The sequence below is a fragment of the Ooceraea biroi genome, chromosome 4 (assembly GCF_003672135.1).
Source record: "Ooceraea biroi isolate clonal line C1 chromosome 4, Obir_v5.4, whole genome shotgun sequence".
Lineage (NCBI taxonomy): Eukaryota > Metazoa > Arthropoda > Insecta > Hymenoptera > Formicidae > Ooceraea > Ooceraea biroi.
The window spans coordinates 17,686,291-17,713,632 of NC_039509.1; the positions used below are offsets into that span (position 1 = coordinate 17,686,291).

The window sequence follows — 27,342 nt, forward strand, 5'->3', positions numbered from 1 at the left end:
AACTGTTATCGAACAATTGTTCATATGAATATAATAATAAACACATAACAATGTCTGAAACGTTTTACCGGCATTGTGTATAACCTACAATTGTATGTATTTTACTTACAGATGAAAAGAAATTTTCAGATCATTTTCTTTCATAAGTTGTTGCCAATTTTTCCTTTTTACATTAATGCGATTGCTACATTCCGACACAACACAATAACTCATCGTACATGTAATTTCAGTATAACTTTACAAAACTTTATCAAGTATCATTCGGGCGATGTCGAGACAGCCGAACTCGCCCGATTTGCCAGCAGCCTCTCCTTACCGCAAATCTCATAACCCCCCTTGCCTAAGTTCGTAGCATAGGCTCTGTCCATATATTCCTATGTCAATGGTTTCAAATGGAACAGTCTAGCCAATCTCTTCAAACTTGAATTGCACGGACAAGTGCAAGAGGTATTCTAAAATTTGCAAAGAATATTAGAAAGATTGAAAGAATAGAGTATAAGATATAAATAAATGGTAGAAAACTTGAGAAATTATCGAAATAATAGTTATTCTTCTCGAATTTATAAAATCTTTTAATATTGTAAAGTCAGCTTAATTCAGTGCAGTTCGGATGTATTTAGGAAACAGCGTGGTGTTTGAAATCCGATCAAACGCGATTTAACCGCTTTGTTGATCTCCAGCTACGTTCTTAAGAATGTAGGTGTTAATTTGATTTATTAATCCGTGTTCGATATGTTAAAATATGTATTTTATGATATAAAGCATTCTTCTACGAGAAGAGAATAATATTTTGATTTATATTATACAGGATTCCCTCGAAATCGAAGAAAAGCGAGTCCAGGCGTTCGTCGGTGAGTTTACATTGTGTGTTTATTTAACTTATTTTCATCATTTCTTAATTATAAACAAGTGTTTAATTATATAATATTCACTCTTCATTGTAACAAAATTAATTATCTTTGATGTCGGCAGATTCTTAAGCCATGTAAGCCGCGACAACCACTGCAAAACGTCAACTTTGATTCTTCATTCAAGGAAAACAGTCCAACAGCATCAAAACTCAAGAGAGTTAGTTTTGCTGAGAAAAAAAGTGTTAAGTAAGTACATGGCATATTCTTCTCATACTCGTGGTATCTTGAATTATCTTTAATTTTTAGTTTAACTTGTTACATATTACGTTCTTTTTATATTGTTAAATATTTTTTTTATTTACATGGATATATTATAATTTATTATTTGAATACTCCGTTTTACAGAGTTTTTAGAGAGTCTTGTCACTCTACCGAACAAGGAACTGTATGGGATAATACATATGAAGAACATGATTGTAGCTCCAAAGGATCTTCTCTAACAGATTCAAACGCAGAAACTGAATTACGGAGGAATACAACAGGATGCACTGTTGAAAGTGAAACGTATTGTAAACGTATTAGCTTTGAGAGTCACTCAGAAGACTCCAACTTAACCAGAAGCAATCAGCCCCATGAGTCTGTCGCAGGACTCGACGCAGAAGATGATGGATGTGATTTGGACTTTACTAATCCAGTTGACTGTACAGAAGGCTCTGGTGGAGAATCTCAACTTGGAAACACATTGCCACGTCAGAATGCATCTCGTACATCCACAACGTCAAATAGTGCATCATCAGAAAATGTATATAATGACATGGATGAACAGTGTGTACTACTGTCCGATCAACACAGGCAGAGCATTAAGGTAACGTTGAAAGATATTACTATACACAGGGATTCCGATGAGGAGAACGGCGCAAGTGGTGCTGGCGACAAATGCCTCGAGTCGTGCAACAACAAATCGGAATCCGATGAAACTCTGTGCGCTCAGGATTTGTCTATGGAGCTTACTGCTGTGATACCCACGTGTTTGCTATCTTCGCGTTCGTGTACAGAAGAGGGAAAAAGTATGCAGAATAACGATGAAATTGTATCTCAAAATGATATGAACACGAGTCACGCTTATGCCGATTGCAATAATGTGTCGATGGAAATTACGCAAGTCGTACCGACGCTTGTGAAGTCTGTTGATTCTGTTGTAAAGCCTGGTGGAAGCTCAGCAATACAGAACTGTGAAGATGCAAAGTGCCGCAACACAAATGATATTCATGGTAGCACGACGTTTCCATCAAACTTACAGTCCAGTATTGCTGCAGAAAATATTGTCTCTGAACAGAGTAAGGATGGAGGTCATGCTAAAGACACGATGGAATTAACGACTGTGCAATCATTTAGTGTAAACACAGATGTGTGTCGTATAAATAACACGGTTTGCAATACTTCAATGGAAATGACTGCTGCTATACCGTCTAGAACGCGTAGCAGAAGTATTCCTTCACATTCCTCCAATAAAAATGTAATTGGAAAGTCTGATTTGAGAAAGGATCAAACTGATAATACTGAATTTTCTAATAATGTATTAACAGTAATGACAAAGCCTGCAATAAATATCATACCACCGACACCTTCAAGCATTTATAGTAAAGAGACTCCAAGTGCAGATGGCTTGAGAGATGATGATAAAACTATATTCTTTCATAATGTATCCGTGGATATAACTAAGACAGTATCGTTGAAAAATAGACAAGAAAATACTGATATGATCATATCTAAGTCATCATCCAAGGAGACTTCACACAAAGGCAAAGACACAAATGATACAACTTGTTTTAATGAAAGAACTAAATTGTTACACAAATCCATGGAACTTACCGAAGCTGTTCCGGTTTCTTCATATCGAGAAAGAACGCGTAATATCGCTCATTCGCAATCTATACAAGAAAATACACACGAAAAGAATAAAATTGATGGAACTGAATATTTTAATAATTTACCGATGGAAATGACAAGAATTTGTGATAAAGAAAATCTAAGAAAAAACGACTCAACAGTTGGAGATAATAGAACTATGGTCTTCCACAATGTATCCATGGATATGACTAAGACAGTATCGTCGAAAAATAGACAAGAAAATACTGATATGATCATATCTAAGTCATCATCCAAGGAGACTTCACACAAAGGCAAAGACACAAATGATACAACTTGTTTTAATGAAAGAACTAAATTGTTACACAGATCCATGGAACTTACCGAAGCTGTTCCGGTTTCTTCATATCGAGAAAGAACGCGTAATATCGCTCATTCGCAATCTATACAAGAAAATACACACGAAAAGAATAAAATTGATGGAACTGAATATTTTAATAATTTACCGATGGAAATGACAAGAATTTGTGATAAAGAAAATCTAAGAAAAAACGACCCAACAGTTGGAGATAATAGGACTATGGTCTTCCACAATGTATCCATGGATATGACTAAGACAGTATCGTCGAAAAATAAACAAGAAATTACTGATACGATTGCATGTAAATCATCTCAGAAGAATTCACACAGAGAAAAAGATATGAATGATTCAACCCGTTTTAATGAAAAAACTAATTTATTACAGAGATCTATGGAGTTTACCGAGGCTGTTCCCGTTTCTTCATATCAAAGAACATTTAGTATCATTCATTCCACACAGTCCACAGAGAGACATGCACCTGAGAAGAACGAAACTGCTGGAACCGAGCTTTGTAATTTGCCGATGGAAATGACAAACATTTGTAACAAAGAAAATTTAAGAATGGATGAGTCAACATTTAGAGATAATAGATCTATGCTCCACGACGTATCCATGGAAATGACCAAGGCAGTGTCATCGGCAAATGGAAGAGAAATTACCAATCCGGTCGCTTGCACGTTAATATCTAGAAAAGATTCACATAGGGCGAAAGATACGAATGATTCGACAGGTTTAAGCGAAAGCAATAAATTGTTACACAAATCTATGGAATTTACTGAAGCTATTACGACTCTTCCGTGTCACGATAAAACATTAAGCACTATAGCACAGTCTTCGTCTCAAACGATGTCAAAAACGTATTTTCCTGCAGAAAGTTCTACGGAATTGGTACTGCAAAATGATGCAGATACAAACAAAACGGTTCAAAATATATCAATGGAAATTACTGCTGCAGTTCCATCGACCTCGCATCTTACGCAAGACGTAGCAGCAAATCAAATAAATAATTTACTCATTTTTGAAAGTAGTGAATTCCAGAATGCAACAACAAATAACGCAGCAGAATCGAGGAAGAGCTTAACAGAAGGAAATTTCAAAGTTCTAAAAGAAATTCGTGTTGAAACGGCAGATGCGTGCAATAAATTATCTAATAATGCTGCCGTTGCTTCATCTTCAAGTAATCTAGATCATTCGGCAAATACTACCGCAAAAATTGTCGCTGGCGTAAAAAGAGTATCGGAAAGTGAAAAATCGAGTCCAAAGAAGATTCGCATTTCTTATGCAGAATCCCAATCTTCTCGAGAAAATAACGTGCATTCATCGCACGAGTCCAATGATAGTGTAAGAAATATTGGATGTGGTGAACATCTTACAGAGAATACAATTAATCTCGCACAGATATCCGAATCAAATCTCAGGGATGGTTCAAATAAAATTAGCGAGCGTAGTTTTATAAGAAAGAGTTTGTACCTGGAAAATTGCACGGAGTCAATTAAATTGTTACACAAATCTATGGAATTTACTGACGCTATTAAGACTCTTCCGTGTCACGATAAAACATTAAGCACTACAGCACAGTCTTCGTCTCAAACAATATTAAAAACGTATTTTCGTGCAGAAAGTTCTATGGAATTGATATTCCAAAATGATGCAGATACAAACAAAAATATATCAATGGAAATTCCGCCGTCGTTTGACTTTGACAGCGAGAAAGAAAACTCTTTTCTAGGTATTTGCGAAGATCAGCTTGGAACCTCAACGATCGTCAATCCTCTACTAAACAAACCTGAGGACAATAGTTCCGATCGACTAACAAATATTACAGAATCCGAATGTTCAGCAGAATCGAGGAAAGAGCAAGATCAAGATGAACATTTTACGATTTCAAAGGAAAAGGAAGAGTCAATAAATACAATAAATATCGAGAACGATCAGACAGAATGCTGCTCCAAAAATATCCTGACGCATCAGCAAGATGGATATAAAGAGGATCAGGAAACTGATTGGCAAACGATCACAAGGGTCGCTACGACAATTATCGATAACAGCCGAAATGATGAATCAAGTTGCTGCGCGATAGAGGAGCATAACAGAAAAAGCGTACTATCAACAGTTAATCCTGGAGGAAGCGTTCCAGAAACAGAGGATCAAATAACTGAAAAAGAATGTATCGAGGAAGAGACAAATGATGATGCAAAGCTAAAGAGGAATAATATCGAGAACAAAGAGCGATGTTCAGATGGAGAAGTAAGCTTGAGGACGGGACAGTGCGTTGATCATCTCAATATTTCTACCATCAAAAGAAAAACAATAACTGAAGATCCTTTAGATCCCGAGGAACATTGTAGAGAGAATTTAAATGATGGAGTAAAAGTACAAACAATGGAATGGAAGGAAGAAAAATCTGCAGACGGAGGACTTGAAACGGAACAGTGCATTAGCACGATTGAAGACGATCGAGATCCGTTCTTATCATTATCTCAAAAATTGGAAACACACGCCGAAAGGTACATATATTTTTTTATTATGTTTCACGATCGATAAAAAATGAAAAAAAAACAACTAGTATTATCTTTTTATAGCGATGATTGCATCTGGAACGTTCATCACAAGAATGCCGACAGAAAAATAATCGTACTTGGATTCATGGCAAATTCGTTGTTAGTAGCAACGTTCTTATCAGACGATAATCTTAATTGCTCCGGAGAAGGTTCGCTGAAAGAAATTAAAGCAGTCTCTCTCGTTGCGGGTAATTGCACAAAAGTCAAAGGGCAACATATAAGTTGGAGAATAAAATGTGCATTTTTTTTAATGAGACTCTATTTTCTGTAGCAGATAGCTCAGACGTGTTTGTAAAACTAGTGCATAAATTGATTCTGGAGAAAGTAAACACGCAAATACTCACGCATCGGTATAGATCTCAGGAGGACGTTTTTCCAATGCTAGATTTCGTTACGCAAGAGGTGAAACTGGCGATGGACTTCATGTTCGATCTGAAACGTTTGGAAGTTTACCACTTGATGGAGATTACTTGCGATGAGTAATAACTTGCATCTTTATAATCACATTTTATTTTATTACGAGCTATTTTTTTATTACTACGTACCGATATGGCAATAATAATAATAATAATTTGCTTATTTTAGAATTGAATTTGCGGTTCGAAGTAAACAAATGGACATAATACTGAAAGTCGCGGTCAAAGTTAAGCGTTTTGATAAACTCACTTCAAGTGATGTCAGTGTTCGTTGTTTATTGGGTAGTACGCTAATAAAGTGAGTTCATAAAGAATTATTATTGATGAATGTTCAGCGAATAAATGTTTAATGGAGAATTGTTTTCTTTTTACAGCGAATCAGAGGTTAAATACTTGATTAAAAATGTAAAAAAGGATTGCAAGTTCTTAAAAAGATATATGAACGACATTAAAGATTATATCGATATAATGGAAGAGATCTCCAAATAATTCAACAACCGAGGAAGAACCTTCAATTTGTCCTTTGTCAATGTAACGTTCACCTTTTACAACGTGTTAAAGTTGGAGTACAAATATATTTTTTAATCATTACATAATCATGCGATTCGTATGTTTATTCGAAAATCAGCTATCATTTTTTATATACCTTTATTATTTATTATTTTTATTACTTTTATAATTTTATTATTTTTATAATTTTAATCTGTTATGTAACAAAGATTGCGAGTAATAATAAAAAAATAAATCATAAGATAGCATAATGTAATAATAATTGCTGAAATAAATAGAAACCAATTCCAAATTTTCCAGATTTTGCTTATACATGTCTTATCCAATTAAATTCTTCTGGCAAAACTGATAATTAAAATTCGCATTTTTTTGTATTGGATGCCGCGATTTAATGGTATCGAGAAAACTAAAGTCGCGGGCAGAGGTCGATCAAGTAGCCCCGATGCAGCCGGTTCGGCGGATGCAGCTTTTTGTGTAAGCGCATAAACGGCAGTCCCTTGGGTAGTATATCGTGCGGTCGTCTTTCACGGAATCATACGGCTTTCCGCTATTGCGCTCTTGAAAAACGCTCGATTCTCATAGGCGTACATCAGTAATGGGCTTCGATCGTGGGATCGAGTCCAGGACTACAAGACGACCCCGTTATCGTCTCTAACATCCGCGCTTTAATTCAAGTTCTCACTTATTATTTTTTAAATCCTTTAAATTTATTATTATTAAAATTAATATTTTTTTAAAATTCAATTAATCTATATCGCGATTATCTTTACGTATCGTTAAACATTAAGCATTAGATTTTATTAATCTGATATTCATAACAGAATATCGACATAGAGGATACGCTCTGACTTCAGACATAAAGAAACTCTCAAGTACCGTTTATACAAATCGCATTTTTTCTTATTTGTATACAATGAAACTCTCGGAATGTCAATCGTATGATACTACCGTCTCGTCTCTCTCCGCTAGAATAAAAGGAACTCTCGCGTCTCCTCGTCACGAGAGCGACGTGTGTTGCTCAGTCCGTAAAATCTTGGTCTCAAAGAATTACAATTACATTTTTGCGATGAGCGGCTGAGGACTGAAGTCCTCAGAGTTTTGTTTGACGTTCAATTCTCAAGTGCTATCTTTTTAGTCGGCAACGTGTCTGCCTTGCGGCACGTTATAAACATCTCAGACTTGTTAAAGAAGTCGGACTTTCTTTCACCGCAGCTACGCTAGTCTCTCGCCGCGGTGTGGGCGTAGGAGGCCCGGTTTTACGTGATTTCGTAACGACTACGACGGACCGATTTCCAGTATCAAAAAGCATTTCACGAAGATCCCGAAGACCTTCGGGGGTCCCCTACCACCCCGCTTGCTCTATCTCTCTTCCTCTTTCTCTTCTTCTCGGCCACTCCTCCTTGATCCTCTCCTCTCGGATTCTCGTGCATATGAAAACAGCGCGCATAAAGATTATACTCGGTGCTACTTTTTGTATCACGGATGCGTCAATAAATAAATAAGACCGTAGACTGGAAGACGCGTCGCTTCGCGGAGGCGGGAGTGCAGGATGCCGGGCTGTAATAAATTTCGCTTCCTCATTAGAGACGCTGTACTAATCAACTGTAAATTAAAAACTACGTGAGAGGATCTTTTAATGATTTCCTGCTAATTACTCAGTGTTGTCGATGTCCTCGTGGAACGTCCTTGGCGAAACTTTTGATACATACTTGAGGAAATTCAGGATAAGATCTGGACTTGAAAAATAATGGTCCTAAGGGCTTCCCTTTCCAGCAATCGTCGCGGTATCGTCATCGTTCTCGTCGTCCTCCCTGTTCTCCTCATTGTCAACCGCGACGATACCTGCTCCAGCTCTCCACCGGAGAGCCGGTACGCGGAGCGCGACTACGGCAAGTGGGCGTAAGGGCCGGGAGAGAGAACGTCGTCCCGTGTTCCATACATGGCTATGCTATGTGGAAACCGAGAGACACACAGAGATACGGACGGGCAGACCGACGGCGGACCGGGGGAGTCCCCACCGTGTGGACACGATGGAGGCGACGTTTTCTCGTCTCTCGGAGCGGTCGCCGAGCATGCTCTCGACGCACAGTGCCTCGCGGTACGCACATCGTACGATTGTCCTGACGTTGCCGTCCGGAGTCCGGAGTTTCGCCGCGCGACTCCTTGGAGGATCGTCCTGTGTCCGCGCGCACCATTCGCGGGTATCACCGGGACGTGTCACGCAATGAATGACCGTGACACTCGAGCACGCGTGTACGTGCAACGGTGCGCCTCTCGGTGAGCGAATTTCGACCACCAGGTACCTTGACTATCGTTGGTGGACGTCTCGCGGAGAGACCACGCGTGTGAGCAATTATGCGGCGATACCGCGAGGGATAAAGGGTACCGAGGAGCGATCAGCCTCGAGTTTTCGACCGTCACGATTACGCCGTGCCTGGAAAACACAAGGGGAACGCTTGAGAAGTCTCGAGGAAGGAACATGATACCTTCGGGAAGCATTAGAACCTGAGGACTACTCTTCGTCGACTCTTCAGGACGGATCCTGCACGATGCACTCGCGGGCACTTCACTGGCGTGGGTGCTACTGGGTTCCTCCTCCGCTCTGAGACCGAGGTCAGCTGTGGGAGGGTGTAGGGGTTGAGAACACGCTCCAGACTGACGCACGTTGCACGTTATTATAGGTACGCTCCAGCATTATGATCACGATGTGGTTTGTGATATGCATTTTTAACACACCTTAATTCCTGCTTTAATATATTTAATATTTAATATTAGCTGTAATATAATTTGATTTAATATTAAGAGTACTGAAAATAATATAATAAGCTATTAATGATAGCTTATTAAATAATAAATTTAATAAAATTAAAAAGTATTCAAATCATAGAAGACTGAAATATTTATATGCATCAAGTCAAGCCATTCGCGCTGCAAAATATTCGACAGCTATTTACGTCATGTACAATATCAACGGAAGTTACCTATAAATACACTTCAATCACGAGCTTCCTCTTCAGCCTGTAAAGCTTTAGCTCTTTTTTTGGCAAGCGGAGTGCGCTTCTGAAATCGGTCGAACGCTTCCATTATCTTCGTCGTAGGATATCGGTACGTCAGCACCTCATTCATGATCTCTATCGGGCTCAACGGATTAAACTTGAGGGTGATTCTGCGGCGTAACGATAGCACCTTCTTCACAGCTTGCTGGATAAAGTTCAAAGGAATGCCGACAGACATCGTGGCCAAGCAGGAGACATCGATGTCGCGATCAACGTTGGGATACTTCATCAGCAGATTCTTGTAGAACATGTATAACGTGTTGTAATCGGTGGTGGGCACCCTTATGAATCCATCATGGACCCTGACGAAAGCGATTGTCCCTTTCTGCGGCTCCTCGGACAACGAGAGAAACAATATCTGTATAAAATAATATCATACTAACAATTAATATGAGAAAAAGCGTGTGCGAATGATTATCGCATTTATAGCACAAAATTACTTCCATTATTTATCTCTCTTTATTTTTTCATTTTTTTCCATTATTTATCCTCTCTTAAATCTCTTTTTAATAATGAATACTATTTATAGAAAACAAGTCTTGAGACTTTCATCTTAATTTACATGCATCTGAATTAAGAGCAAAATAAAACGACAGTGGAACGAAGTTTTCAAGTGAATTTCAATACGCCTGCGGTACCCACGCCAGCGAGTAACAGTATCTGTCTGGAATCTCCAACACTCTAAATCCTACATTAACTTGCCGCCACCTACGTGTGCCGACCATATACACGGCTAGAAGGTGTTTCATTGATGAGGAACTCTGAGCGATCGAAACAAGCGGTCCAGGCGGTGCGAGAAAAAGAAAAAAAGAGAGAGACCAGTATGTATGCGTGTATGTGTATGGATTCACCAAGAGACTGCGGTTCATTCATATTGAAGGAAGACCTCAAGCAGGAATAACAAGAATGTTACGAAGTAGGCGCTGCTCGATCGAGCGCGCCAATCCTCCAAATTAGGAGTATCGCCGCGAGTTCTCATAATACGAAATAAATTCCCGATGTTGTGTGCATTACAAAGCTGAAAACAATATAATAGACTTGGGAAATGGAATTAAAAATAACGATTAAAAAAAGGTGAAAGGATATAGAAATTTTTCCGCATTTTATAACATCATAACATGTTCACCTGATCGCCCGGCTTGATGTCTTTTACTAGTTTGACAAAGTGCTTCGCGAACCGCTTAGGCTGAAGATGCCGTTCCTCCGGCGGTACCTTTCTCAGCCAAGGTCTCTCGCCAGCATTCAGAAAAATGATAGAAGGCGCGTAAATCCGAGCTACTTTGGCGATTGTGTCGATGAGCCTCCGTTGCTTCTCCTTACCCACGTATTTACCCAGTAAGACAGGTGCTGATACGTCGAAGAGTAATGCGCCAACCTAGGAAAGCTCAAAAAATTAGTTAAAAATTTCTGTTCTATAAATTTTTTTATTAATATTTATTAACATTCATTATAACATTACAAGATTACCTCCGAGCAAATAGCGTTAGCGAGGAAAGTCTTCCCGGATCCCGGTAATCCGTAGATGCACACGGAGCGCACCAGCGGTGCGAGTCGATGCGTCTCGCTGGAGATCAAAGGCAACACGCAGTACTCCAAAACAAGCTGCTTTACTTCTCCCAGCCGATGCTTGTGATCTGGAGATTCGCGACGCGCCCCGTAATGTTCATACGAGAGATCGCCGATCCAATCGCGCAGAAAAGTGGTCGGGTAGTTTCTGACGATTTTCGCCTGCAGCAGCTCGCTGAAAAGCTTTTCGATCGGCACGTCGTCCAGAGCATCTTTCTTTCCTCTCGTCGCTCTAATTTTGTCCTTCTGCATTTCTGTAAATGATGATTTTATTAAATGGCTCAAATTTTGAGCGTGGCAAAGTTGAAACCTCATTGCGCGTTGAAGCTCTCGTTAAAATTAATAGCCGGTTGATCGCAAGGAAATCTTACAGTCGCAGTAGAACGCCCACTGCGACAACTGTGAAAGGTAGAGTTTCAATCAGGATAACGTATTGGATAAACAAGCGCGATTGAGTTTTAATTATTTCTGATTTCTTAACGATCACCTTTGTCCGCTGCTGAAATCTTGAATTTCTTTTTATCGCGCGCGCGATCCTTCAGCAGTGCCTCGTTCAGCAATTCCAGCTCGGCTCTCATCAACTCGTCTACTATTTCTCTTATCTCAAGTTGAAGTTCGTAACAGAGGTTGTCGGTGATCAAGTCCAAGTACTCCTTCTGTTCCGGGTTACCGGTCTCATCGCGGAGACTCCAGTTTTGGATGAAATCGACATTCGCCTCTTCCAGGCAGGGCAGAGTCTTCGTCGGTGGCAGCGTCCAACCCGGGGCTTCGGCCTTGACAGCTTCAGGCTCAGGTGGTAGTACTGTTCTCTCGGCTCTTCTACCTTTTTTCCTGGCCTGTTTCGCCTTTTCTTGCTTTTCTAATAGATACTCCTGCGGCGTCGAGGTCTGCCCAGTCGCAATCAACACGCTGCCACCCAAATTCGCCGCCGGGAACACGTCGTATTCCCCCGCCGCGTCGTACCAAATGACGAACCACTCGTGAATCTCGTCGGTGATGTCCTCCATCAGTCCGGGTCCTCTAATTCTCAGGAGCTTTCAAGAATAAACTCTTCTTTAAATTCTTATCTCACTTTGTCGAAACATATTTTCGCTTCTTATTGATCTCTTCGATCTTTACTAACAGACCAGAAACTTTATTTCGAAAATTTACCCTCGTACGTTCGTCGCTGATCGCTTTTGCGGTGCGAGCGTCAAACGTGGGTATCAACGCGCGTCTTCGCTGGAAGTTCTGCTCGTCCTTCGCGATCGTCTCGCGACTTGGCCGACTCGGTACGGTCATACCTAGAATCGCCTCGAGACGCGCGATACGTTTCTTCGTGGCTTTTCTCGCAGCGTATCGTCGCCACGCGCGCTGAATCGTCACCGCCGACTTAACGTACTTGGCGCGATCTATCTTCTTCGGTATTATCTCGCCGAGCGCCACTTTCTTGTTGTAATCGAATACGCGTTTTACTGTAATGTTTAAAATAATTTGGGCGAGTTAAATTCTTTTACCTTTTCCTTCTTATATATTTCTTCATCTTTGATAACTACCATTCGCGGCGTGGCAGCGTCCCATTCTAGCTCTCTCGTGACTCTGTATCAGTAACATCGCGCTATGCAACACCCTTTCGGCGGCAAGCTTCGCCTCTCGGTCGGCTTTTTCCTCGGGTGACTCGACGACCTGTACCTTCGAGGGTACGACGCGTCTTCTCCGCGTCACACGCGGTTTCAACGCCTCGCCCACCAAATCAGGCATACTCTCGACGTGAATCTGCGAGAGCCTGCGTTCCCTTACCTGCGGTTCTACACGATTAAAGCGAAAATTTATTTCAGCTGAACATTTTAATTTTAATGTTCACACATTCAATCACTCGACAATTTTTAACGAAATTTTTATATCGATGAAAAAGCTTCCACGAACCTTTGCGAGCACTTTCCAGTACCTGTTGAATAAATTTTCTCCGCTCCTCTAGTCTTTCCCGGCCCGACACAGACGCAAACAGCTCGATGTCGTCCGGCGTGAATTTCAGTCGATTTAAAATATCGCCAGGCCATCTGCGTGGACACTATTTCTTTATAAATTCGAAATAATGAGATTAATGCGACGAGAAAGCGCGCACGCACTGGTATTCCGTGTAATTCAAACGGGCAATTTCTTTCTTATACTCCAGCATTCGACCGATGGCGCAGTCCAATATCCGCTTGATCAACTCCCGCTTCTGCGTCTGCAGCATTTGATCGTAGCACATAATGAGTCTCCTTACGAGATTACGGTACCTTGAAAAATTTATTTAACTTGTCACGATCGAAATTATTGACAACAATTTATATCAGAATGTTTAACATATTTTTTGCACGGAAAATATAACATTTTCCAGGTCAGGCACATACCTTATATACATAGACAACGCTGCATTTAAAATCTCCCTTTTCCTCGTCAATGTGCCTTCTTGCAACTTGCGTTCGAGCTCCAACAGCTTCTCCAGATCGTTTCTCGTTACAAGCCATAATTCAGAGTAATAAATATGCGACATAGAATATAACGTACACTTTTGAGATTAATATTGTAAGAAAATACTAGTGTTATTTGCACCGACAATTTAGAATTTGTTGGTTTCGAATTGCATGGTTGTCATTGTGTGACTGATGTTTGAGAATGAATTTATGTGCGTCAGCCAGAAACAAAATCGATATATCTTGATACTTTGCATCGTGTTGTACGAAATATATCTTAGCAGAGAGAACTATAATAATATACATTTATTAAATAATCTTTTATATAATTTTAAACGATCCTTTCCAGGATGCCGAAACCATTTCGAGATCTACTCGTGTTAGCATTGATAATGACGACGTCATGTCTCAACGTGACAGAGGACGACACTACGACAACGTCAACGGAAACGTTCAGCTCGGCGATGAAATCGAGCACTCTCGACACAACGACAACAACGACGAGGACGATGACGACGACAATCGCCACTGTAGCATCAACATCGTCAACGACTGTGATAGCGCAGGACGATAGCGTCTCAAAAAATCATTCTAACGTATCGTCACCGTCTTCTCCTGACGTCGCGGTTTGGGAGTGCCCAAATATCACAAAACCGGGCGTGGAATGTTCCTGCGACTTTCCTCACACGCTCAGGTGCACCGGTGATAGAACGGCGCTGCAGGTAATCGGTTTAATTACATAAAATTATCCCGATGTAATTTAAAACATCGAAATGAAATTTCGAACGATTAATTCGTCAAATTTTTCACCGAATTCATATTTTTACGACAAAAATTTCGAGAGGTGCAAGCGCGAGTTATTAACTGGATTTATAACGTCCAACGTTACGCTTCGCGGCGCAATTGCGAGGTCGTTACTTTTTCACCAACGATCAAGAAGAGCGTGGGTGGTATAGACTACCAATGAAATACAAGTTGTATATATACATATATTATTCAAGAGTCCATTGTGCGCTCGTTTCTCTTTTCCTCTCTCGCTTCCGTCTCTTCGCTCTTCCCAGTCACATATTCTGCTTGATCCATCTTGCCTCGCGCACGCCCGTTGTCTTGCGCCGAGTTAGTATCCCGTTATCAATTACGTTTGTTGACGTTGCAGCGAAATTGGCAATCGCAACGATCATTTCTGATCAGTCCTGTAAAGCTATTAAATTAAATTCGAGAGATGTACTGTAACTTTTCTGGAATAAAACAGTATATTATCTAAAATATCTATTCAGATTAAAAATATTCTATATCTAAAGATATAATTGTTTGAGTAAACTTTTTGAATAATAAATATAAACGGCGAAGAGAAGAAAGAAGAAACAACAGAAAAAAAAACGGAATAAAATAGAAGAAAGAAGAAATAAAAGAATTCCCTGTTATTTCTTTTAGGCCATTAGCGAACATCTGAAATGTAGCCGACCGGACACGATATCGTTACTAGACCTAACCGTAACAGGAATCTCTGTGTTGCCGGCGCGCTTCCTCGAAGATGTTGCTCTTCATGGACTGGTAGTCTCTACTGGCGAGCTGAAACGCGTCCACGAGAACGCGTTTACCGCATTGGCGCGACCGTTGCAAGCACTCGGACTACCCAACAATCTTCTGGATTCAGTTCCCACGGCCGCACTGTCGCACCTCGTCGGTCTGGATCGATTAGATTTGTCGCACAACAAGTTGAAGACTTTAGAAGCTGATTCATTTACGGTACACGATTTCAAAATAAGATAAATAATAATATAATCGTTATTACAAATAAAGAACAGTGAAAACAATTTTCTCCGAATAGCTTTGGCAATTTCAAGGACAATTTGGAAAAGATCAGAAGACAACGAAACGATTTTCGTTTTAGGGATTATTGAGCCTGACTTATCTGGATCTGTGCGACAATCTGCTGTCGCAGTTATCGCCGCAAGTCTTCCTGGCTTTACCGGAATTGCGCTCGCTAAGGATGCGCGGAAATCGCCTGAGCGTTTCCGCCCTCTCCGCGCTGAGAGGTCTGATACGCTTGGAGGAACTGGACCTATCGAATAATTTGCTGTTGGGTCCGATGGGTCCGAATCTGTTGCCGCAAATGCCCAGATTGCACTTCCTCACTGTGTCGGAGAACGGACTCATCAATGTCCAACAAGGAGCTCTTATGGGTCTTAGGAATCTCACGTATCTGAGTTTAAGTCACAATCAGGTGAATGTCTACCTACAGGTTACAAAAAAAGAGATCAAATCATCCTTTTAAATATGTTATAAATAACAAAAAATAATTACAATGAAATTGTTTTAAGTAATTCTGTTGTGAATAACCGTATATCTTACCGATACGCAGATCGACGTATTAGAAGACCACTCGTTCAAGTATCTGTCGACTCTAACGCGACTGAACCTGGCGAATAATCGCATCGTCGCCGTGTCCAGCGCCTCCCTGGCGCACCTGGAGAAGCTGACCACCCTGGACCTGACGCACAATTTTCTGCGATCGTTGACGGCCGACCTGGTGGTGCCGTTGACGAGTTTACAAGACTTGCGGCTGGACGACAACGACATCACGATGGTGGCGAATGATGTGCCGACGTCGAAGTTGCGCCTGAAACGGCTCTCCCTCGCCGACAATCCGCTCAACTGCGACTGTACCCTACTGGAGTTCGCCAATTGGCTGACAAACTCCAGCTTGTTGGAGGAGGACAAGTCGTCGGCGGTGTGCGCCACACCGCCCGCTCTGGAGAACGGTATTCTCACGCAAGTTCCGCCGGGCAGTCTGCTCTGCGGCGAGCCAACGCCGCCCATGACCCGGGTGCCGTTGGCAGGCGCACAGCTGACCCTCAAGAAGTTCGATTACGACGAGTCGACCGGCATCAATCTGCTCTGGCACGTGGAGCAATGCGTCGAGCAGTACACCTGCGACTCGCTGATCGTCTACGAGACGATCGGCGACAGTGAGATTCAGACGGAATCCAGCCCGCTCCACTGCGACTCCCGGATGATGCGAGACCCCTGCACCTTGCCAATCACCATACCGGCCTCGCTGCACCTGCAGCTAGGCCACAAGTACCGCTACTGCGTGGTTCTGCTGGTGCCCACCGTCTACGACGACGTGTCTCTCGGCCTGGGCTGCAGCGACGTCATCGTCCTGCAGAAGACTCAGCGGCAGGAGCAGCAGTACGTGAGGGAAGCAGACTTGCATCCAGCGGTGTCCACGCAACCACCCGACAGCTCCTACTCGCGGATCACCAGGATCCACGTGAACGTGTCGGACAAGGGCTACCTGCACGTCGACGTGGTTCTCTCTAGACTGAAAGAAACGAGCTCCTGCCAACTCTCCGTCGTCGTGTTCAACGCGGTCTCCACGGTGCATCGCGAGAGATTCAACTGCAGTTCCGCGTTCGTCACCGACGTGGAGGTGTCGTTGCCGGGTTACTACAGGGTGTGCGCTAGCCTGGACGAGCTCACCGACGTCGTCGTCGCCGCTGGTGACCTGGTGGACGACCGCGAAAGGTTCCGCTGTGTCGAGGTGATTGAGCAAGGCTACAGGAGGCAGAACGCCGAAGCGTTGATCGTGATAGCTGTGATCGCCGCTACCGGTATCGTTCTCATCACTCTTGCCATACTCGGTAGAAGCCTTGCCAGGCGGCTGCGGCATCCCAGAATACAGGCGCAGTGCTTCCTGCCGGCTCAAGAATTTGAAATTACTCACAAAGCGCACTACATCAAGCTCCTGGCAACGACGAAGGTTTAACGAATCAGCGTTAATAATGAATTTAATATTGCTCTCAAAATCCAAGTTTTGAGAATTCAAGAATGGGAATGTAACAAAACTCGCACCTTTTTCTTTCTGATTTTTTTTTAGTGGAATTAGGCTTGTAATCTTATTTTATTTTTTATTTTGTATCTTTTATGCATACATATATACAGAAGAATATGTAATATAAAACTGTAGCATACACAATATCTCTCATTATTTAATATCTATAATTCTCTCTCTGAATTTTTTAATAATTATTATACACGTTAGAGTTACTTGTAATTTTATAATTTATCTAACTTTGTATGTATGAAATGTCGACTTTTAAATCCTGTCAAAAATTTTAGAAAATGAAAGTGTGAATTTTACTATTGTATATCTCCATTCCAAGATCTGTTAAATGAATATATACATGATACATGGATAATGAACTCATGAGTCATTTTACAGAGATGTTAAGAAGAAAATAATGTCTCTGCCAGCTTGAAGATTTTTTAGTTTTCTACATCTAAAAGTTTCAAGCTTGATAAATATCTTTTGATATATTTTTATACATTTAATAAATATGTTAGTTGGTATACATACTCGAAACATGATTGTCCAACTTTGAGAGAAAGTACCTTCTCATTTTGTAGCATATATGATATACATGATACTAATTCTACATCTGTGTTATGTTGTAAATATATTGTTTAATCGTTTTTAATGCTCTTCTAAACATGTGTTATTGTAAAATAATATATAATTATTATATTATGTAGCAATTATTTTATGAAATATGAAGATACATATATGAGGGCGTCTCGTGACAATTAGCATATAAATAAATTGTTTAACATTTCTTCTTTGCCATTTTTATCTACCTTCCACTAAATAACATGAAAAAATATATATTAAATTGTATTACTCTGGATGTCTGAATATGATCTGATTGTGAGCCCATCTAGCCGTTAATTGGAATTTTTTCTTTTTTTTATCAAGAATATGAAAAATAGCCCATACTGCTGATAACAAACGTTACAATGGGTTACAAAGATACGATTGGAGAAAAAAAGGAGCTTGTAGTGCCCTCTGTCGAGAAAGTGTCCTAAGTATCTCAACGAAAAAGTATTACCGACAATTTACTTCATTGAAGTGTAATCACGTGCGATCACTGCGATCATGAATCATCAGCCTATTTATTTTCTAATGAATGCACATGGAGTGGCGAGTGCATCAAAATTGCCTGAAACATTCCCGAATAACCTATTCACATATCAAAGTGTCAGGATTTAAATATTTTATCAAGACAATCGAACAAAGTTCCAAGTGAAAATATTGTTAACAAAGTTTCAAGCTAAAAAGAAATTATCTCGAACGCCGAGAGATTATTTATTTCAACGCATTCCATAGTCTTGTTAATTGTTTGATACTATTTTTTTACTACGACTAGTCAAAGCTACATCAGTATACCATGGAGAAGAATGACAAATTGCAAATACTGAAAAATGCCATAAGGAGTTACCCCAATTTTCCTGAGCCTGGAATAATTTTTCGGTAAGTCCCTGAAAGAGACCTGCAAAGTTTTGAGGAATCATGAAAAATCTAGCAATTTTATATTGAGTTTGTTTCACGTCCATGATATTATGCTGCAAATCATTTCACTTTTAGAGACATATTCGCCGTGTTTTACGACATTGCAGCGTTAAGGGCATTAAAAGATTTAATCATGGAACATATCTCGTTTCTTGAGGTCGATCTGGTCATAGGTTTGGATTCACGTGGTTTTCTACTTGGCCCCATGATCTGCATGGAGCTGGGCAAGCCTTTTCTGCCGATTAGAAAAAAAGGCAAACTTCCAGGCAAAGTTACCCAGCAGAAGTACACATTGGAGTACGGAGAAGTAAGAGTTTACAAGTTTTACATGAAATATCGAGTATTTAAAAATTAATATTTGTGTACACAACTGTATGTACACACAAATACATTTGAATCCACTTTTTTAATTGCAGGCCACCTTTGAATTGCAAACAGAATTTATAAACGAAGGAACCAAGGTGCTTATTGTTGACGATTTGCTGGCAACTGGAGGTAAAATACAAATTCTCTAATCAGTGCTTATTTATGTATCGTTACTTAGAGAGCGTGTCAGTAAATTGATGAAAAATGTGTTAATTAAAGGTTCCATGACTGCGGCTATAAAATTGCTGAAATCAGTAGGAGCTGATGTAATTGAGTGCTTAGTGATAATGGAATTGACTTCGCTGAAAGGCCGAGAAAAGCTGGGTGTTCCTGTTCATTCTTTCGTACAATTCGATAAATAAGTGCAGTATATTCATAGTACAAATATTCAAAAGATGCACAAGTAAGCATGAGTAAAGTATTGTGCCTGTAACAGTATGTAACGATGTATATTATACACTCTTGATATATATACACAGCATTTATAAAAATAGATATTTTTTAAATATGTATACAGATATTAAATACTCGTATAATGGATGGAACGGAAAATTCGTGCGGATTTTTTTTAGCAAAAGTCAAAATTTTGTATTATGGATCAATACATTTTATGTTTGAACTTTTCTATAAAAATCCGCACGGATTTCTCGGTCGGCCGAACATATTTTTAAATTTGATGCATCACGATAAAATACAATTAAAAAATTTGATTACATTAAAAAATTATAATAGAAATAAGTTTAAAAAAATTATAATAATAATAATAAACAAAGTTATCCATAAAGAGCGTGTATATAATTTCTGACAATTATATATTATTAAATATAGTATATTATATCTATTATATTATATCTTTCTTGCTGTGAAACATGGCGAAATGTTCGAAATAAATTAATATTCGCTCGCTCGCTGTATTGACGGTTGAATTTGCTCGATACATTTTAAATCATCATGTCCGATAATAGAAAAGTGTGTAAAGGTTGCAACACGATTGTGGCAAAGCCTATTGTCTGCATTAAGTGTGGCATTGCTTCTCATCCAGCGTGCATCCCTCGTACTGGGCATCCGTATCTGAATGGAAAATTTCTAGATTGTACGGCCTGTCCGGCGGATGCCGGTCTCTCTGGTTCGGCTATCAATAAGATTCGCGAGCTGATAAGGTCTGAATTTGCCATTTTTCGGAGAGAGATAGTAGAATCTCTTAAGGCCGACATTGGAATTATAAGGGAGGATATGCAGAAACTGGCTGAGAGGATTGACGGACTCGAAAATGTGGAGCGGCGTGCCAGTGATGGAGTATCGCTGGCCGAGGAGGATCTGTTCGCCGAGATCGCGGAACGAGAAAGTCGAGCTTCGAATATCATTATGTTTTCTCTAGATGAACCGGAACATTCGGATAGTAACGACGTTTCGGATAAGGATCTTGTTAACGATGTTCTTCATACTATCTTGCCCAGTTTGGAGCCGAGTTATAAAGTTAGAAGATTGGGAGTGAAGAAACATGGTCAACCCAGGCCCCTGTGCGTTTCATTTTCTTCAAAACAAGAAGCGATACTGGTACTACGCAATAAGGGGAAGTACACTGGACCAGCAAAAATCTATCAAGATCAAACACCGAAACAACGAAAGTACTTGATGAATCTAAGAGCTCATCTCAGAGAGCTTCAAGACGCGGGCGAGAGTAAGACAATTAGATATATTGGTGGTGTGCCTAAAATTGTAAATGCGAATCAGCCAATGAATTCAAAAAACGTGTAATTTGTCCTCGAGTATACTACCAAAATGTGCGTGGTCTGAGAACTAAATTGCCGGATTTGCGCTGTGCATCGAACTTATCTACGATGTCGTACGATGTGATAATCCTAGTCGAAACGTGGTTGAATAAAAGTATAAATAATGCTGAACTTGGTTTGGACCGGTATAATGTATTCGTTGTGACAGAGAGAGCGCTTCGGGTGATTGCGTCAGAGGAGGTGGCGTTTTGATAGCGGTCCGTGACATCTATCCATCGAGGGCGCTAAATATTTGTGAATCGGCTGTAGAACATTTATACATTGATGTCCAGATTGGTCATAAACACATTGTTTTCGGTGCGGTCTATATACCGCCGGGATCGGATACGATGACTTACGAGTCGCATTGCTCGGTTGTTGAGGACATTTGCTCCAAATCTCGCAATATTGATCTGGTCATTGCCGGTGACTATAATCTTCCACACTTGGTGGTCGGTTCTGACGTTCGGGGAGTTCTAACATATGAAATTAAAGGCCGATGTAATATGTTAAGGCAAGCAAATACACTGGTAACTCATTTCAATGAGTTGCAACTGTACCAACACAACTTTGTTAGCAATGTGACTGGTAATACGCTGGATCTTGTTTTTTCTACCGTTCAAATGGCCCCGGTGTGTCTGGCCGTCGAATCATTGTTAAGCTGCGACAAGTATCACCCAGCCCTTGACTTTACGTTGCCGTGTTCAAAGGTGGAACTTGGATGCGGGCCACGAGTTGTGAAACGGAACTTTAGTCGCGCGAATTACGTGGCAATAAATGATTATTTGGGAGGTATTCACTGGGACGTGGAGCTTGAGGGATTGAGCGTTGAGAGCGCTGTTGGTTTACTGTACTCGCACCTGGATTATGCCGCTTCATCGTATGTACCGGTATGCACGATTCGTCCATCTACCTACCCTAGATGGTTCACAAGAGAATTGATTGCCCTTGTTAAATCAAAAAGGAGAGCTCACTATACTTTTAAAAGAACTAATTTGTTCTCAGACTATCTGGTGTTTTCAAATGCCAGATCACAATGTAAGGCTCTGTCTGGGGTGGTGTGGAGGGATTATGTCGGTAGAACCGAGAACTCCATCCCGAATAATATCAATAATTTCTGGAATTTTATAAATACTATTACTAATAAGGGCTCCTCTCCCCCTTATGTCTATAGGGATGGGGTGCATACGAGTGATGAGATAGCTACGGCGAATCACTTTGCTGACTTTTTCGAGTCTGTGTACAATAATAATAGCATTACTTGTGGCGCGTCAAATGGTTCGATCCTAATCGACATGACGGGGCATGATGTAGGTGTGAAAACCAATAGTGAAGTAATATCCATAGATATCAGTATTGGAGAAGTCTTTACACAGATAAATAGAATGAAATCAAGCTCTAGCCCAGGTAGTGATGGAATCCCATCTATATTTATAAAGTCATGCTGCTATATTTTGTCGAGAATCCTCTGGATGATATTTAACAAATCATTGTCCAGTGGCATTTTCCCGAGTTTCTGGAAAAAATGCATTGTGACGCCTGTTTTTAAAGGTGGTGACAATGTTGTAACCAATTTTAGACCTATTAGCAAGCAGTGCGATATAGCCAAGTTGTTTGACTGCATTGTGGCGTGTAAAATGTCTTCATTGATGAAGAATATCATAGTTAATGAGCAGCATGGATTTATGGCGGGACGGTCAACGTCGACCAACCTTGTTTTATATCATGACTACATTACAAATGCTCTTGACGATGGATCACAGGTTGACTCCGTATATACAGACTTTAGTAAGGCATTTGATAGAGTTGATCATGTGATTCTTTTAAAGAAGTTACGGCTGGTTGGCGTTGATGGTGTGTTTCTGAATTGGATATCCAGTTTTTTAACAGGTAGGCTGCAGGCGGTGAGATTCAATAATGCGCTGTCGAGGGACGTAGTGGTTACATCGGGAGTCCTGCAGAGGTCTCATTTGGGTCCTCTATTATTTAACATTTTTATTAATGACATCAAACATGTATTTGAGAACTCGAATTTTTTACTTTATGCAGATGACCTCAAGGTATATAGAAGAATTTCTAACTCTGTAGATGCATGGTTACTTCAGTGTGACCTTCTGAGATTGGATACTTGGTGTGAGGATAATGGCATGAGGCTTAATTTATCTAAGTGTCATGTTGTTCACTTCAGCCGGAAAACGGATGGTTATAGGCATGATTACGTTTTGAGTGGAACTACTCTTACCAAGGTTGATTCCATCCGTGATCTGGGTGTGACGTTTTGTAGCGACTTATCCTTTAAAAAACATATAGAAACTATTACGAACAATGCGCTTAGAAGGTTGGGCTTTGTCAACCGGGCCTGTAAGTTTTTCAGTAATGTTGGTACCTTGAGGCTTCTGTATTGTTCCCTCGTGAGACCTCTGCTCGAATACGCATCTATAGTTTGGGCTCCCTATCTGATATATCAGTGCGACATGATTGAGCGTATCCAGCACCGCTTTCTCCGCCGGGTCAGTTTTAGGTTGCTTAGACCGATGAACTTTTTTGACCACGATTATGATTATTTGCATCGCGAATTGGGCTTGTTATCTTTGAGGGACAGGAGAACTCAGGCGGATCTGGTGTTTGTGCGGAACATAATTAGCGGTCGCATTGATTGCCCAGATTTGCTGGAATGCATCGGTCTGCATGTCCCTGGTAGGACCGTAAGGCGGGCTGAATTGTTTCATGTTGAGTCTCTTCGTTCATCGTGTGGTTACCATAAGCCATTAAATCGTCTCCGTATTGCTGCGAATACATTTTCCCCATATATTGACTTTTTTTATGCTTCTCCTAATGCGATTAGAGCTGCTTTTCCCCGTATTAAGATTCAAGGTGGGTGATAACAATGGTTGTATTTTTTGTATTGACCACTATTGTGGGACTGTATATACTGGACTATCCTTGCAGTGAATTTACTAATTAATGGAATGTCACTGCCCATTGATTTGTACCGCAATCAAACAACATCATGTTTTTTCGTTTTCGTTGTATCACGTGTCCGTTGGATTCTATGTACTCTTCATCTTCGTCTTTTTTTTCATTTTCTCTTATATCTACTGTATACTAGAGGGTTTTTCCCGTTTAATAAAATATATATATATAATATTGCTTTATTTCGCTTACGTTTACGCGAGATCGAGGACTCATATTGCAAAAGTATGCTCTAACCAATATCCACTTCTCATCTACGGAGATCTCAATGAATCGAGAAAATTTTGTACTTCATATTCGAGCTTTGTTACGTCTTGCTGCAGCTTTTCGTAATTGCTCGGTTTGATGCATTCGAAATCTAAAATTTTACTTTTACGTTTGTTACATTCTCGTATCATTTCTAATGGCTCTTCGCATGAATGCTGGCAATAGAACCTTTTTCTTTCTGCATCTGACAGCAATTTTTCAAGTTTCCAATCTAAGTTAGTAATGGAACGTTCTTGGAAAAATTTCTGTACCTCTGAAATGTAATTGTTGAGTCTGAGATATTTAATTAATCATCTTAATTAATCGTATGAATGTATATTTTACCATCCAGTCTCGTTTTGTGAATTTGTCTTGCCAACGCCTGAGTTTCTTGGTGCAATCTCTTTCTCTCAGCTGATTCTGCAATTTTGCGATCATGTTCTTGCGATTGCGCTTGCACTTTCAGTTTCTCTAAATCCATGCGCCCGGTACTTTCGGTGAGAAATTTTGGATACTCTCCCGAGATAAATAAGAAATAGGGCCCGGTAGAATTCAACTGCAGTACTTTGTTCCTGAAAGAATCTCGAGATATAAATATCGATTAGAACGTTCTGCGTATTATCACGATAATACCTCAGATAACGATCAGGATGAGTTCGCTCTGGTATCTCCTGGTCTAATCTTCTCGCAATCCTCAACAAATCCTTGGCTCTAGCATGACCTTGACTAGTATAGAATCCTGCGACGTCTCTAGATGATTTTATCAGAGAAATTATACTTTCCCTCGAGTGAACGCTATAAGCAACGACGCACATCAGTAGAAGGGCGGGCTTTTGGAGGGATATTAGATGATCCCACAAAATCAACCACTCGTTTCCCGACAACACTTCACTCATGGCTGTCTGAAGCAACGGCCATGCGTACTCGCTGCTTGTGATCCCACGCTCGTAGAAGATGTTCAACAGCACGGGGTCTGCTTCCAGGAGAATATTCTCAACGATTCCCAGAACATTCAACGGCGGTAGAGGATGGTACTCAAACCATTTTTGACAATAATTCAGCAATATACTTAGAATTAATTCAAAAGCAAGCAAGGGATCTTTCTGAAACAAACAGATCTCAATTTAAAACGTGTGCTTGTACGAATTTTCATACAAGTTTTCCAAATGAAGAAACTACCTGAAACACCACGAGAAATGGAAAAATCAGCTTGGGAAGAAACGGACTCTGTACCAGCAGAGGATACCACTGTATCAAGCAGTCCATTGTCATCACCAGCAGGGATGCTTTACTTCTATCCGCCAATGGATAGTCCCTTAAGGTACTCAGCGCAAACTTCCCGCGTGTCACTTTGCTCGCCAGGGCAACGTACGCATCTCTGTTAGCGGGCAGCTTTAATACGGTGGACCAAATCAGCGCGCGATACTTTTCCGGATACTCTCCGAACTCGTGCAAGATGGGCACCAACCGCTTCACGTCTAACTCTCGTTTCATGCTCTGTTTAATGCAGTCCAAGTGATCGCTTATCTTATGCGCTTGCAGTCTGTGCGGCTCCGGCAATCTTTTTGCTTTGGAGATCATCTTGTCCAGACGCGCTACGTTCAAGCATTCCTCTTGATCTATGTACGCCATGTACCTGCTGGCAGATGAAATCGCGAATTTTTTAACGCCACTGGTAACGTCGGATGTCTGAAGAAGATCTGGGGCACTTGTGTCACCAAAGTGCAGAGTGTGTTTTGAAGACAGCAGTGCGACTGTCTTGTTCGCTCCACCGTTCAACGGGCGCGAGACAACGGACAACTGTTTTACGTTGACTAGATTCGTAGGTAGGCTCAGCTTCTTCAATAAGCTCCAGTCACACGTGTCAATGACACTTATGGTTCTTGCGCTAGCCACTATCATGGCTCTGCCATCTTTCGTGAAGGTAAAGTCCCTGACGTAACGTATCCCAAATATCTTTGCGTCGATTTTCGTGTCCCTGTCTAGTTGCCCGAACGTCCAGGCTTGCATGGTATCATTGTGATACAGCACAACGATGTGGCCCACGCCTGAGAATGCAGCCTTCTTGATCACGGTGTTCGTCACGCTGGTCTTTAATTGATGAGCTCTGCTGTAGGACCGCAGATGCCATATTATTATCTCGTTTTGTGAGCTCGTCAGGCAGTGGTTCTTGTAGAAGGAGACGTGTGTCGGCGCCAGTTTGTGACCTGACAGCAGACAAGACTCATCGATGCTCACGTGAAGCCTCCACACTTTTATGTCACCAGTGTCGAGTCCTATCAGTACCTCTCCCTTGCACACGGGATTGAACGTTAAAAAGCTGGCTCGCCCAGCCTTCCCCAGTCTCTTGGCACACGGGGGATCCTCGGACAATTCAACGTAGTGCAAGTATCCTCTGCTGTCTACCGCAATCAAGGATTCCTCGTCGTGATCAAAGGCTACTTGCGTGAAGGCCAGCCTCGTTGTGCAATGGCTTTTCTCAGCGATGCTTTTCGGTTCATACTTGTATCTGTCGTTAGTTCTAATTAACTTATTCCAACCGCTGTTGTGCATGGTGGAGATACGTTGATGACAAGCCGCAGTAAACTTTATTTCTTTATGATTAAATAATAATTCCTGTTATTTATTCGATACGACCATTTCGTTAGCAATTTTCTCGAACTCGCTTCTTTCATTTCCAATACTGCCCATCAATCTTCTCGTAATCGTACGGAATAACATAACGAATGAAACGTAACGTGTAAATGACTGTTTCATGTGATGTTTGAAGTTGGATGTTTGACAACACAGCGACAAATCAATCGGTAAGTCGTGTGACGTATCATCCATCGGTATGAAAGCTTCTTGATTTTTAACATCACACTTGTATTTCTTAAAAACATATGTATGTATTTAATTTATAATTTTTAAACACATGCACATATTTTAATTTAAATATATTCTTAAATATATTACATTAAATATATTTCCATATTATATATATACATATATACATTAAAATAAA

General features: G+C 40.7%; 5 protein-coding genes across 6 annotated transcripts; 3 read left to right on the top strand and 2 right to left on the bottom strand.

Annotated features, from left to right (window-relative positions):
• The first annotated feature begins 591 nt into the window (after positions 1–591).
• Positions 592–6,657, top strand: LOC105285704 (MATH and LRR domain-containing protein PFE0570w). 2 transcript variants are annotated; one of them, XM_011350092.3, is made up of 8 exons: positions 592–696; positions 809–851; positions 973–1,097; positions 1,257–5,588; positions 5,664–5,830; positions 5,914–6,121; positions 6,228–6,356; positions 6,433–6,657. In XM_011350092.3, coding segments are annotated over exons 1-8 (5,121 nt in total). In that variant the 5' UTR covers positions 592–694; the 3' UTR covers positions 6,548–6,657. The 2 variants fall into 2 exon arrangements, with proteins under 2 accessions (XP_011348394.2, XP_011348403.2); XM_011350101.3 differs by having other exon boundaries at positions 5,917–6,121.
• A 2,760-nt stretch (positions 6,658–9,417) lies between these two features.
• Positions 9,418–13,716, bottom strand: LOC105285686 (dynein regulatory complex protein 11). The gene is made up of 9 exons (XM_011350059.2): positions 13,566–13,716; positions 13,299–13,451; positions 13,096–13,229; positions 12,726–12,977; positions 12,343–12,644; positions 11,678–12,224; positions 11,092–11,444; positions 10,751–10,999; positions 9,418–9,982 (listed from the first exon to the last, which is right to left on the bottom strand). The coding sequence occupies exons 1-9, from the start codon at positions 13,706–13,708 to the stop codon at positions 9,563–9,565; spliced, it is 2,553 nt and encodes an 850-aa protein (XP_011348361.1). The 5' UTR covers positions 13,709–13,716; the 3' UTR covers positions 9,418–9,562.
• Positions 13,717–13,962: 246 nt separating this feature from the next.
• LOC105285694 (leucine-rich repeat-containing protein 15) lies at positions 13,963–17,561 on the top strand. Its single transcript, XM_011350079.3, has 4 exons — positions 13,963–14,350; positions 15,063–15,377; positions 15,523–15,855; positions 15,994–17,561. Exons 1-4 carry the CDS (start codon positions 13,979–13,981, stop codon positions 17,398–17,400), a joined length of 2,427 nt encoding a protein of 808 aa, XP_011348381.1. The 5' UTR covers positions 13,963–13,978; the 3' UTR covers positions 17,401–17,561.
• Positions 17,562–18,525: 964 nt separating this feature from the next.
• Positions 18,526–20,062, top strand: LOC105285679 (adenine phosphoribosyltransferase). Its single transcript, XM_011350047.3, has 4 exons — positions 18,526–18,942; positions 19,057–19,288; positions 19,398–19,476; positions 19,567–20,062. Exons 1-4 carry the CDS (start codon positions 18,860–18,862, stop codon positions 19,707–19,709), a joined length of 537 nt encoding a protein of 178 aa, XP_011348349.1. The 5' UTR covers positions 18,526–18,859; the 3' UTR covers positions 19,710–20,062.
• A 4,195-nt stretch (positions 20,063–24,257) lies between these two features.
• On the bottom strand, positions 24,258–27,292 carry LOC105285674 (TBC1 domain family member 31). The gene is made up of 4 exons (XM_011350034.2): positions 25,518–27,292; positions 24,972–25,441; positions 24,684–24,910; positions 24,258–24,612 (listed from the first exon to the last, which is right to left on the bottom strand). Exons 1-4 carry the CDS (start codon positions 26,889–26,891, stop codon positions 24,347–24,349), a joined length of 2,337 nt encoding a protein of 778 aa, XP_011348336.2. The 5' UTR covers positions 26,892–27,292; the 3' UTR covers positions 24,258–24,346.
• Positions 27,293–27,342: the final 50 nt, after the last annotated feature.

Coding starts and splice junctions, on each gene's coding strand:
- LOC105285704 (XM_011350092.3), top strand. Junction 852..972: donor GCGAGTCCAGGCGTTCGTCG/GTGAGTTTACAT, acceptor TGATGTCGGCAG/ATTCTTAAGCCATGTAAGCC. Junction 6,122..6,227: donor ATGGAGATTACTTGCGATGA/GTAATAACTTGC, acceptor TGCTTATTTTAG/AATTGAATTTGCGGTTCGAA.
- LOC105285686 (XM_011350059.2), bottom strand. CDS start 13,708: ATGTCGCATATTTATTACTCTGAATTATGGCTTGTAACGAGAAACGAT. Junction 11,445..11,677: donor GATTTCAGCAGCGGACAAAG/GTGATCGTTAAG, acceptor CATCATTTACAG/AAATGCAGAAGGACAAAATT. Junction 9,983..10,750: donor ACATCAAGCCGGGCGATCAG/GTGAACATGTTA, acceptor TATTTTATACAG/ATATTGTTTCTCTCGTTGTC.
- LOC105285694 (XM_011350079.3), top strand. CDS start 13,979: ATGCCGAAACCATTTCGAGATCTACTCGTGTTAGCATTGATAATGACG. Junction 15,378..15,522: donor TAGAAGCTGATTCATTTACG/GTACACGATTTC, acceptor TTTTCGTTTTAG/GGATTATTGAGCCTGACTTA. Junction 15,856..15,993: donor TGAGTTTAAGTCACAATCAG/GTGAATGTCTAC, acceptor ACCGATACGCAG/ATCGACGTATTAGAAGACCA.
- LOC105285679 (XM_011350047.3), top strand. CDS start 18,860: ATGGAGAAGAATGACAAATTGCAAATACTGAAAAATGCCATAAGGAGT. Junction 19,289..19,397: donor ACACATTGGAGTACGGAGAA/GTAAGAGTTTAC, acceptor TTTTAATTGCAG/GCCACCTTTGAATTGCAAAC. Junction 19,477..19,566: donor CGATTTGCTGGCAACTGGAG/GTAAAATACAAA, acceptor TGTTAATTAAAG/GTTCCATGACTGCGGCTATA.
- LOC105285674 (XM_011350034.2), bottom strand. CDS start 26,891: ATGCACAACAGCGGTTGGAATAAGTTAATTAGAACTAACGACAGATAC. Junction 24,911..24,971: donor CATCCTGATCGTTATCTGAG/GTATTATCGTGA, acceptor AGATTCTTTCAG/GAACAAAGTACTGCAGTTGA. Junction 24,613..24,683: donor TCACAAAACGAGACTGGATG/GTAAAATATACA, acceptor ATTACATTTCAG/AGGTACAGAAATTTTTCCAA.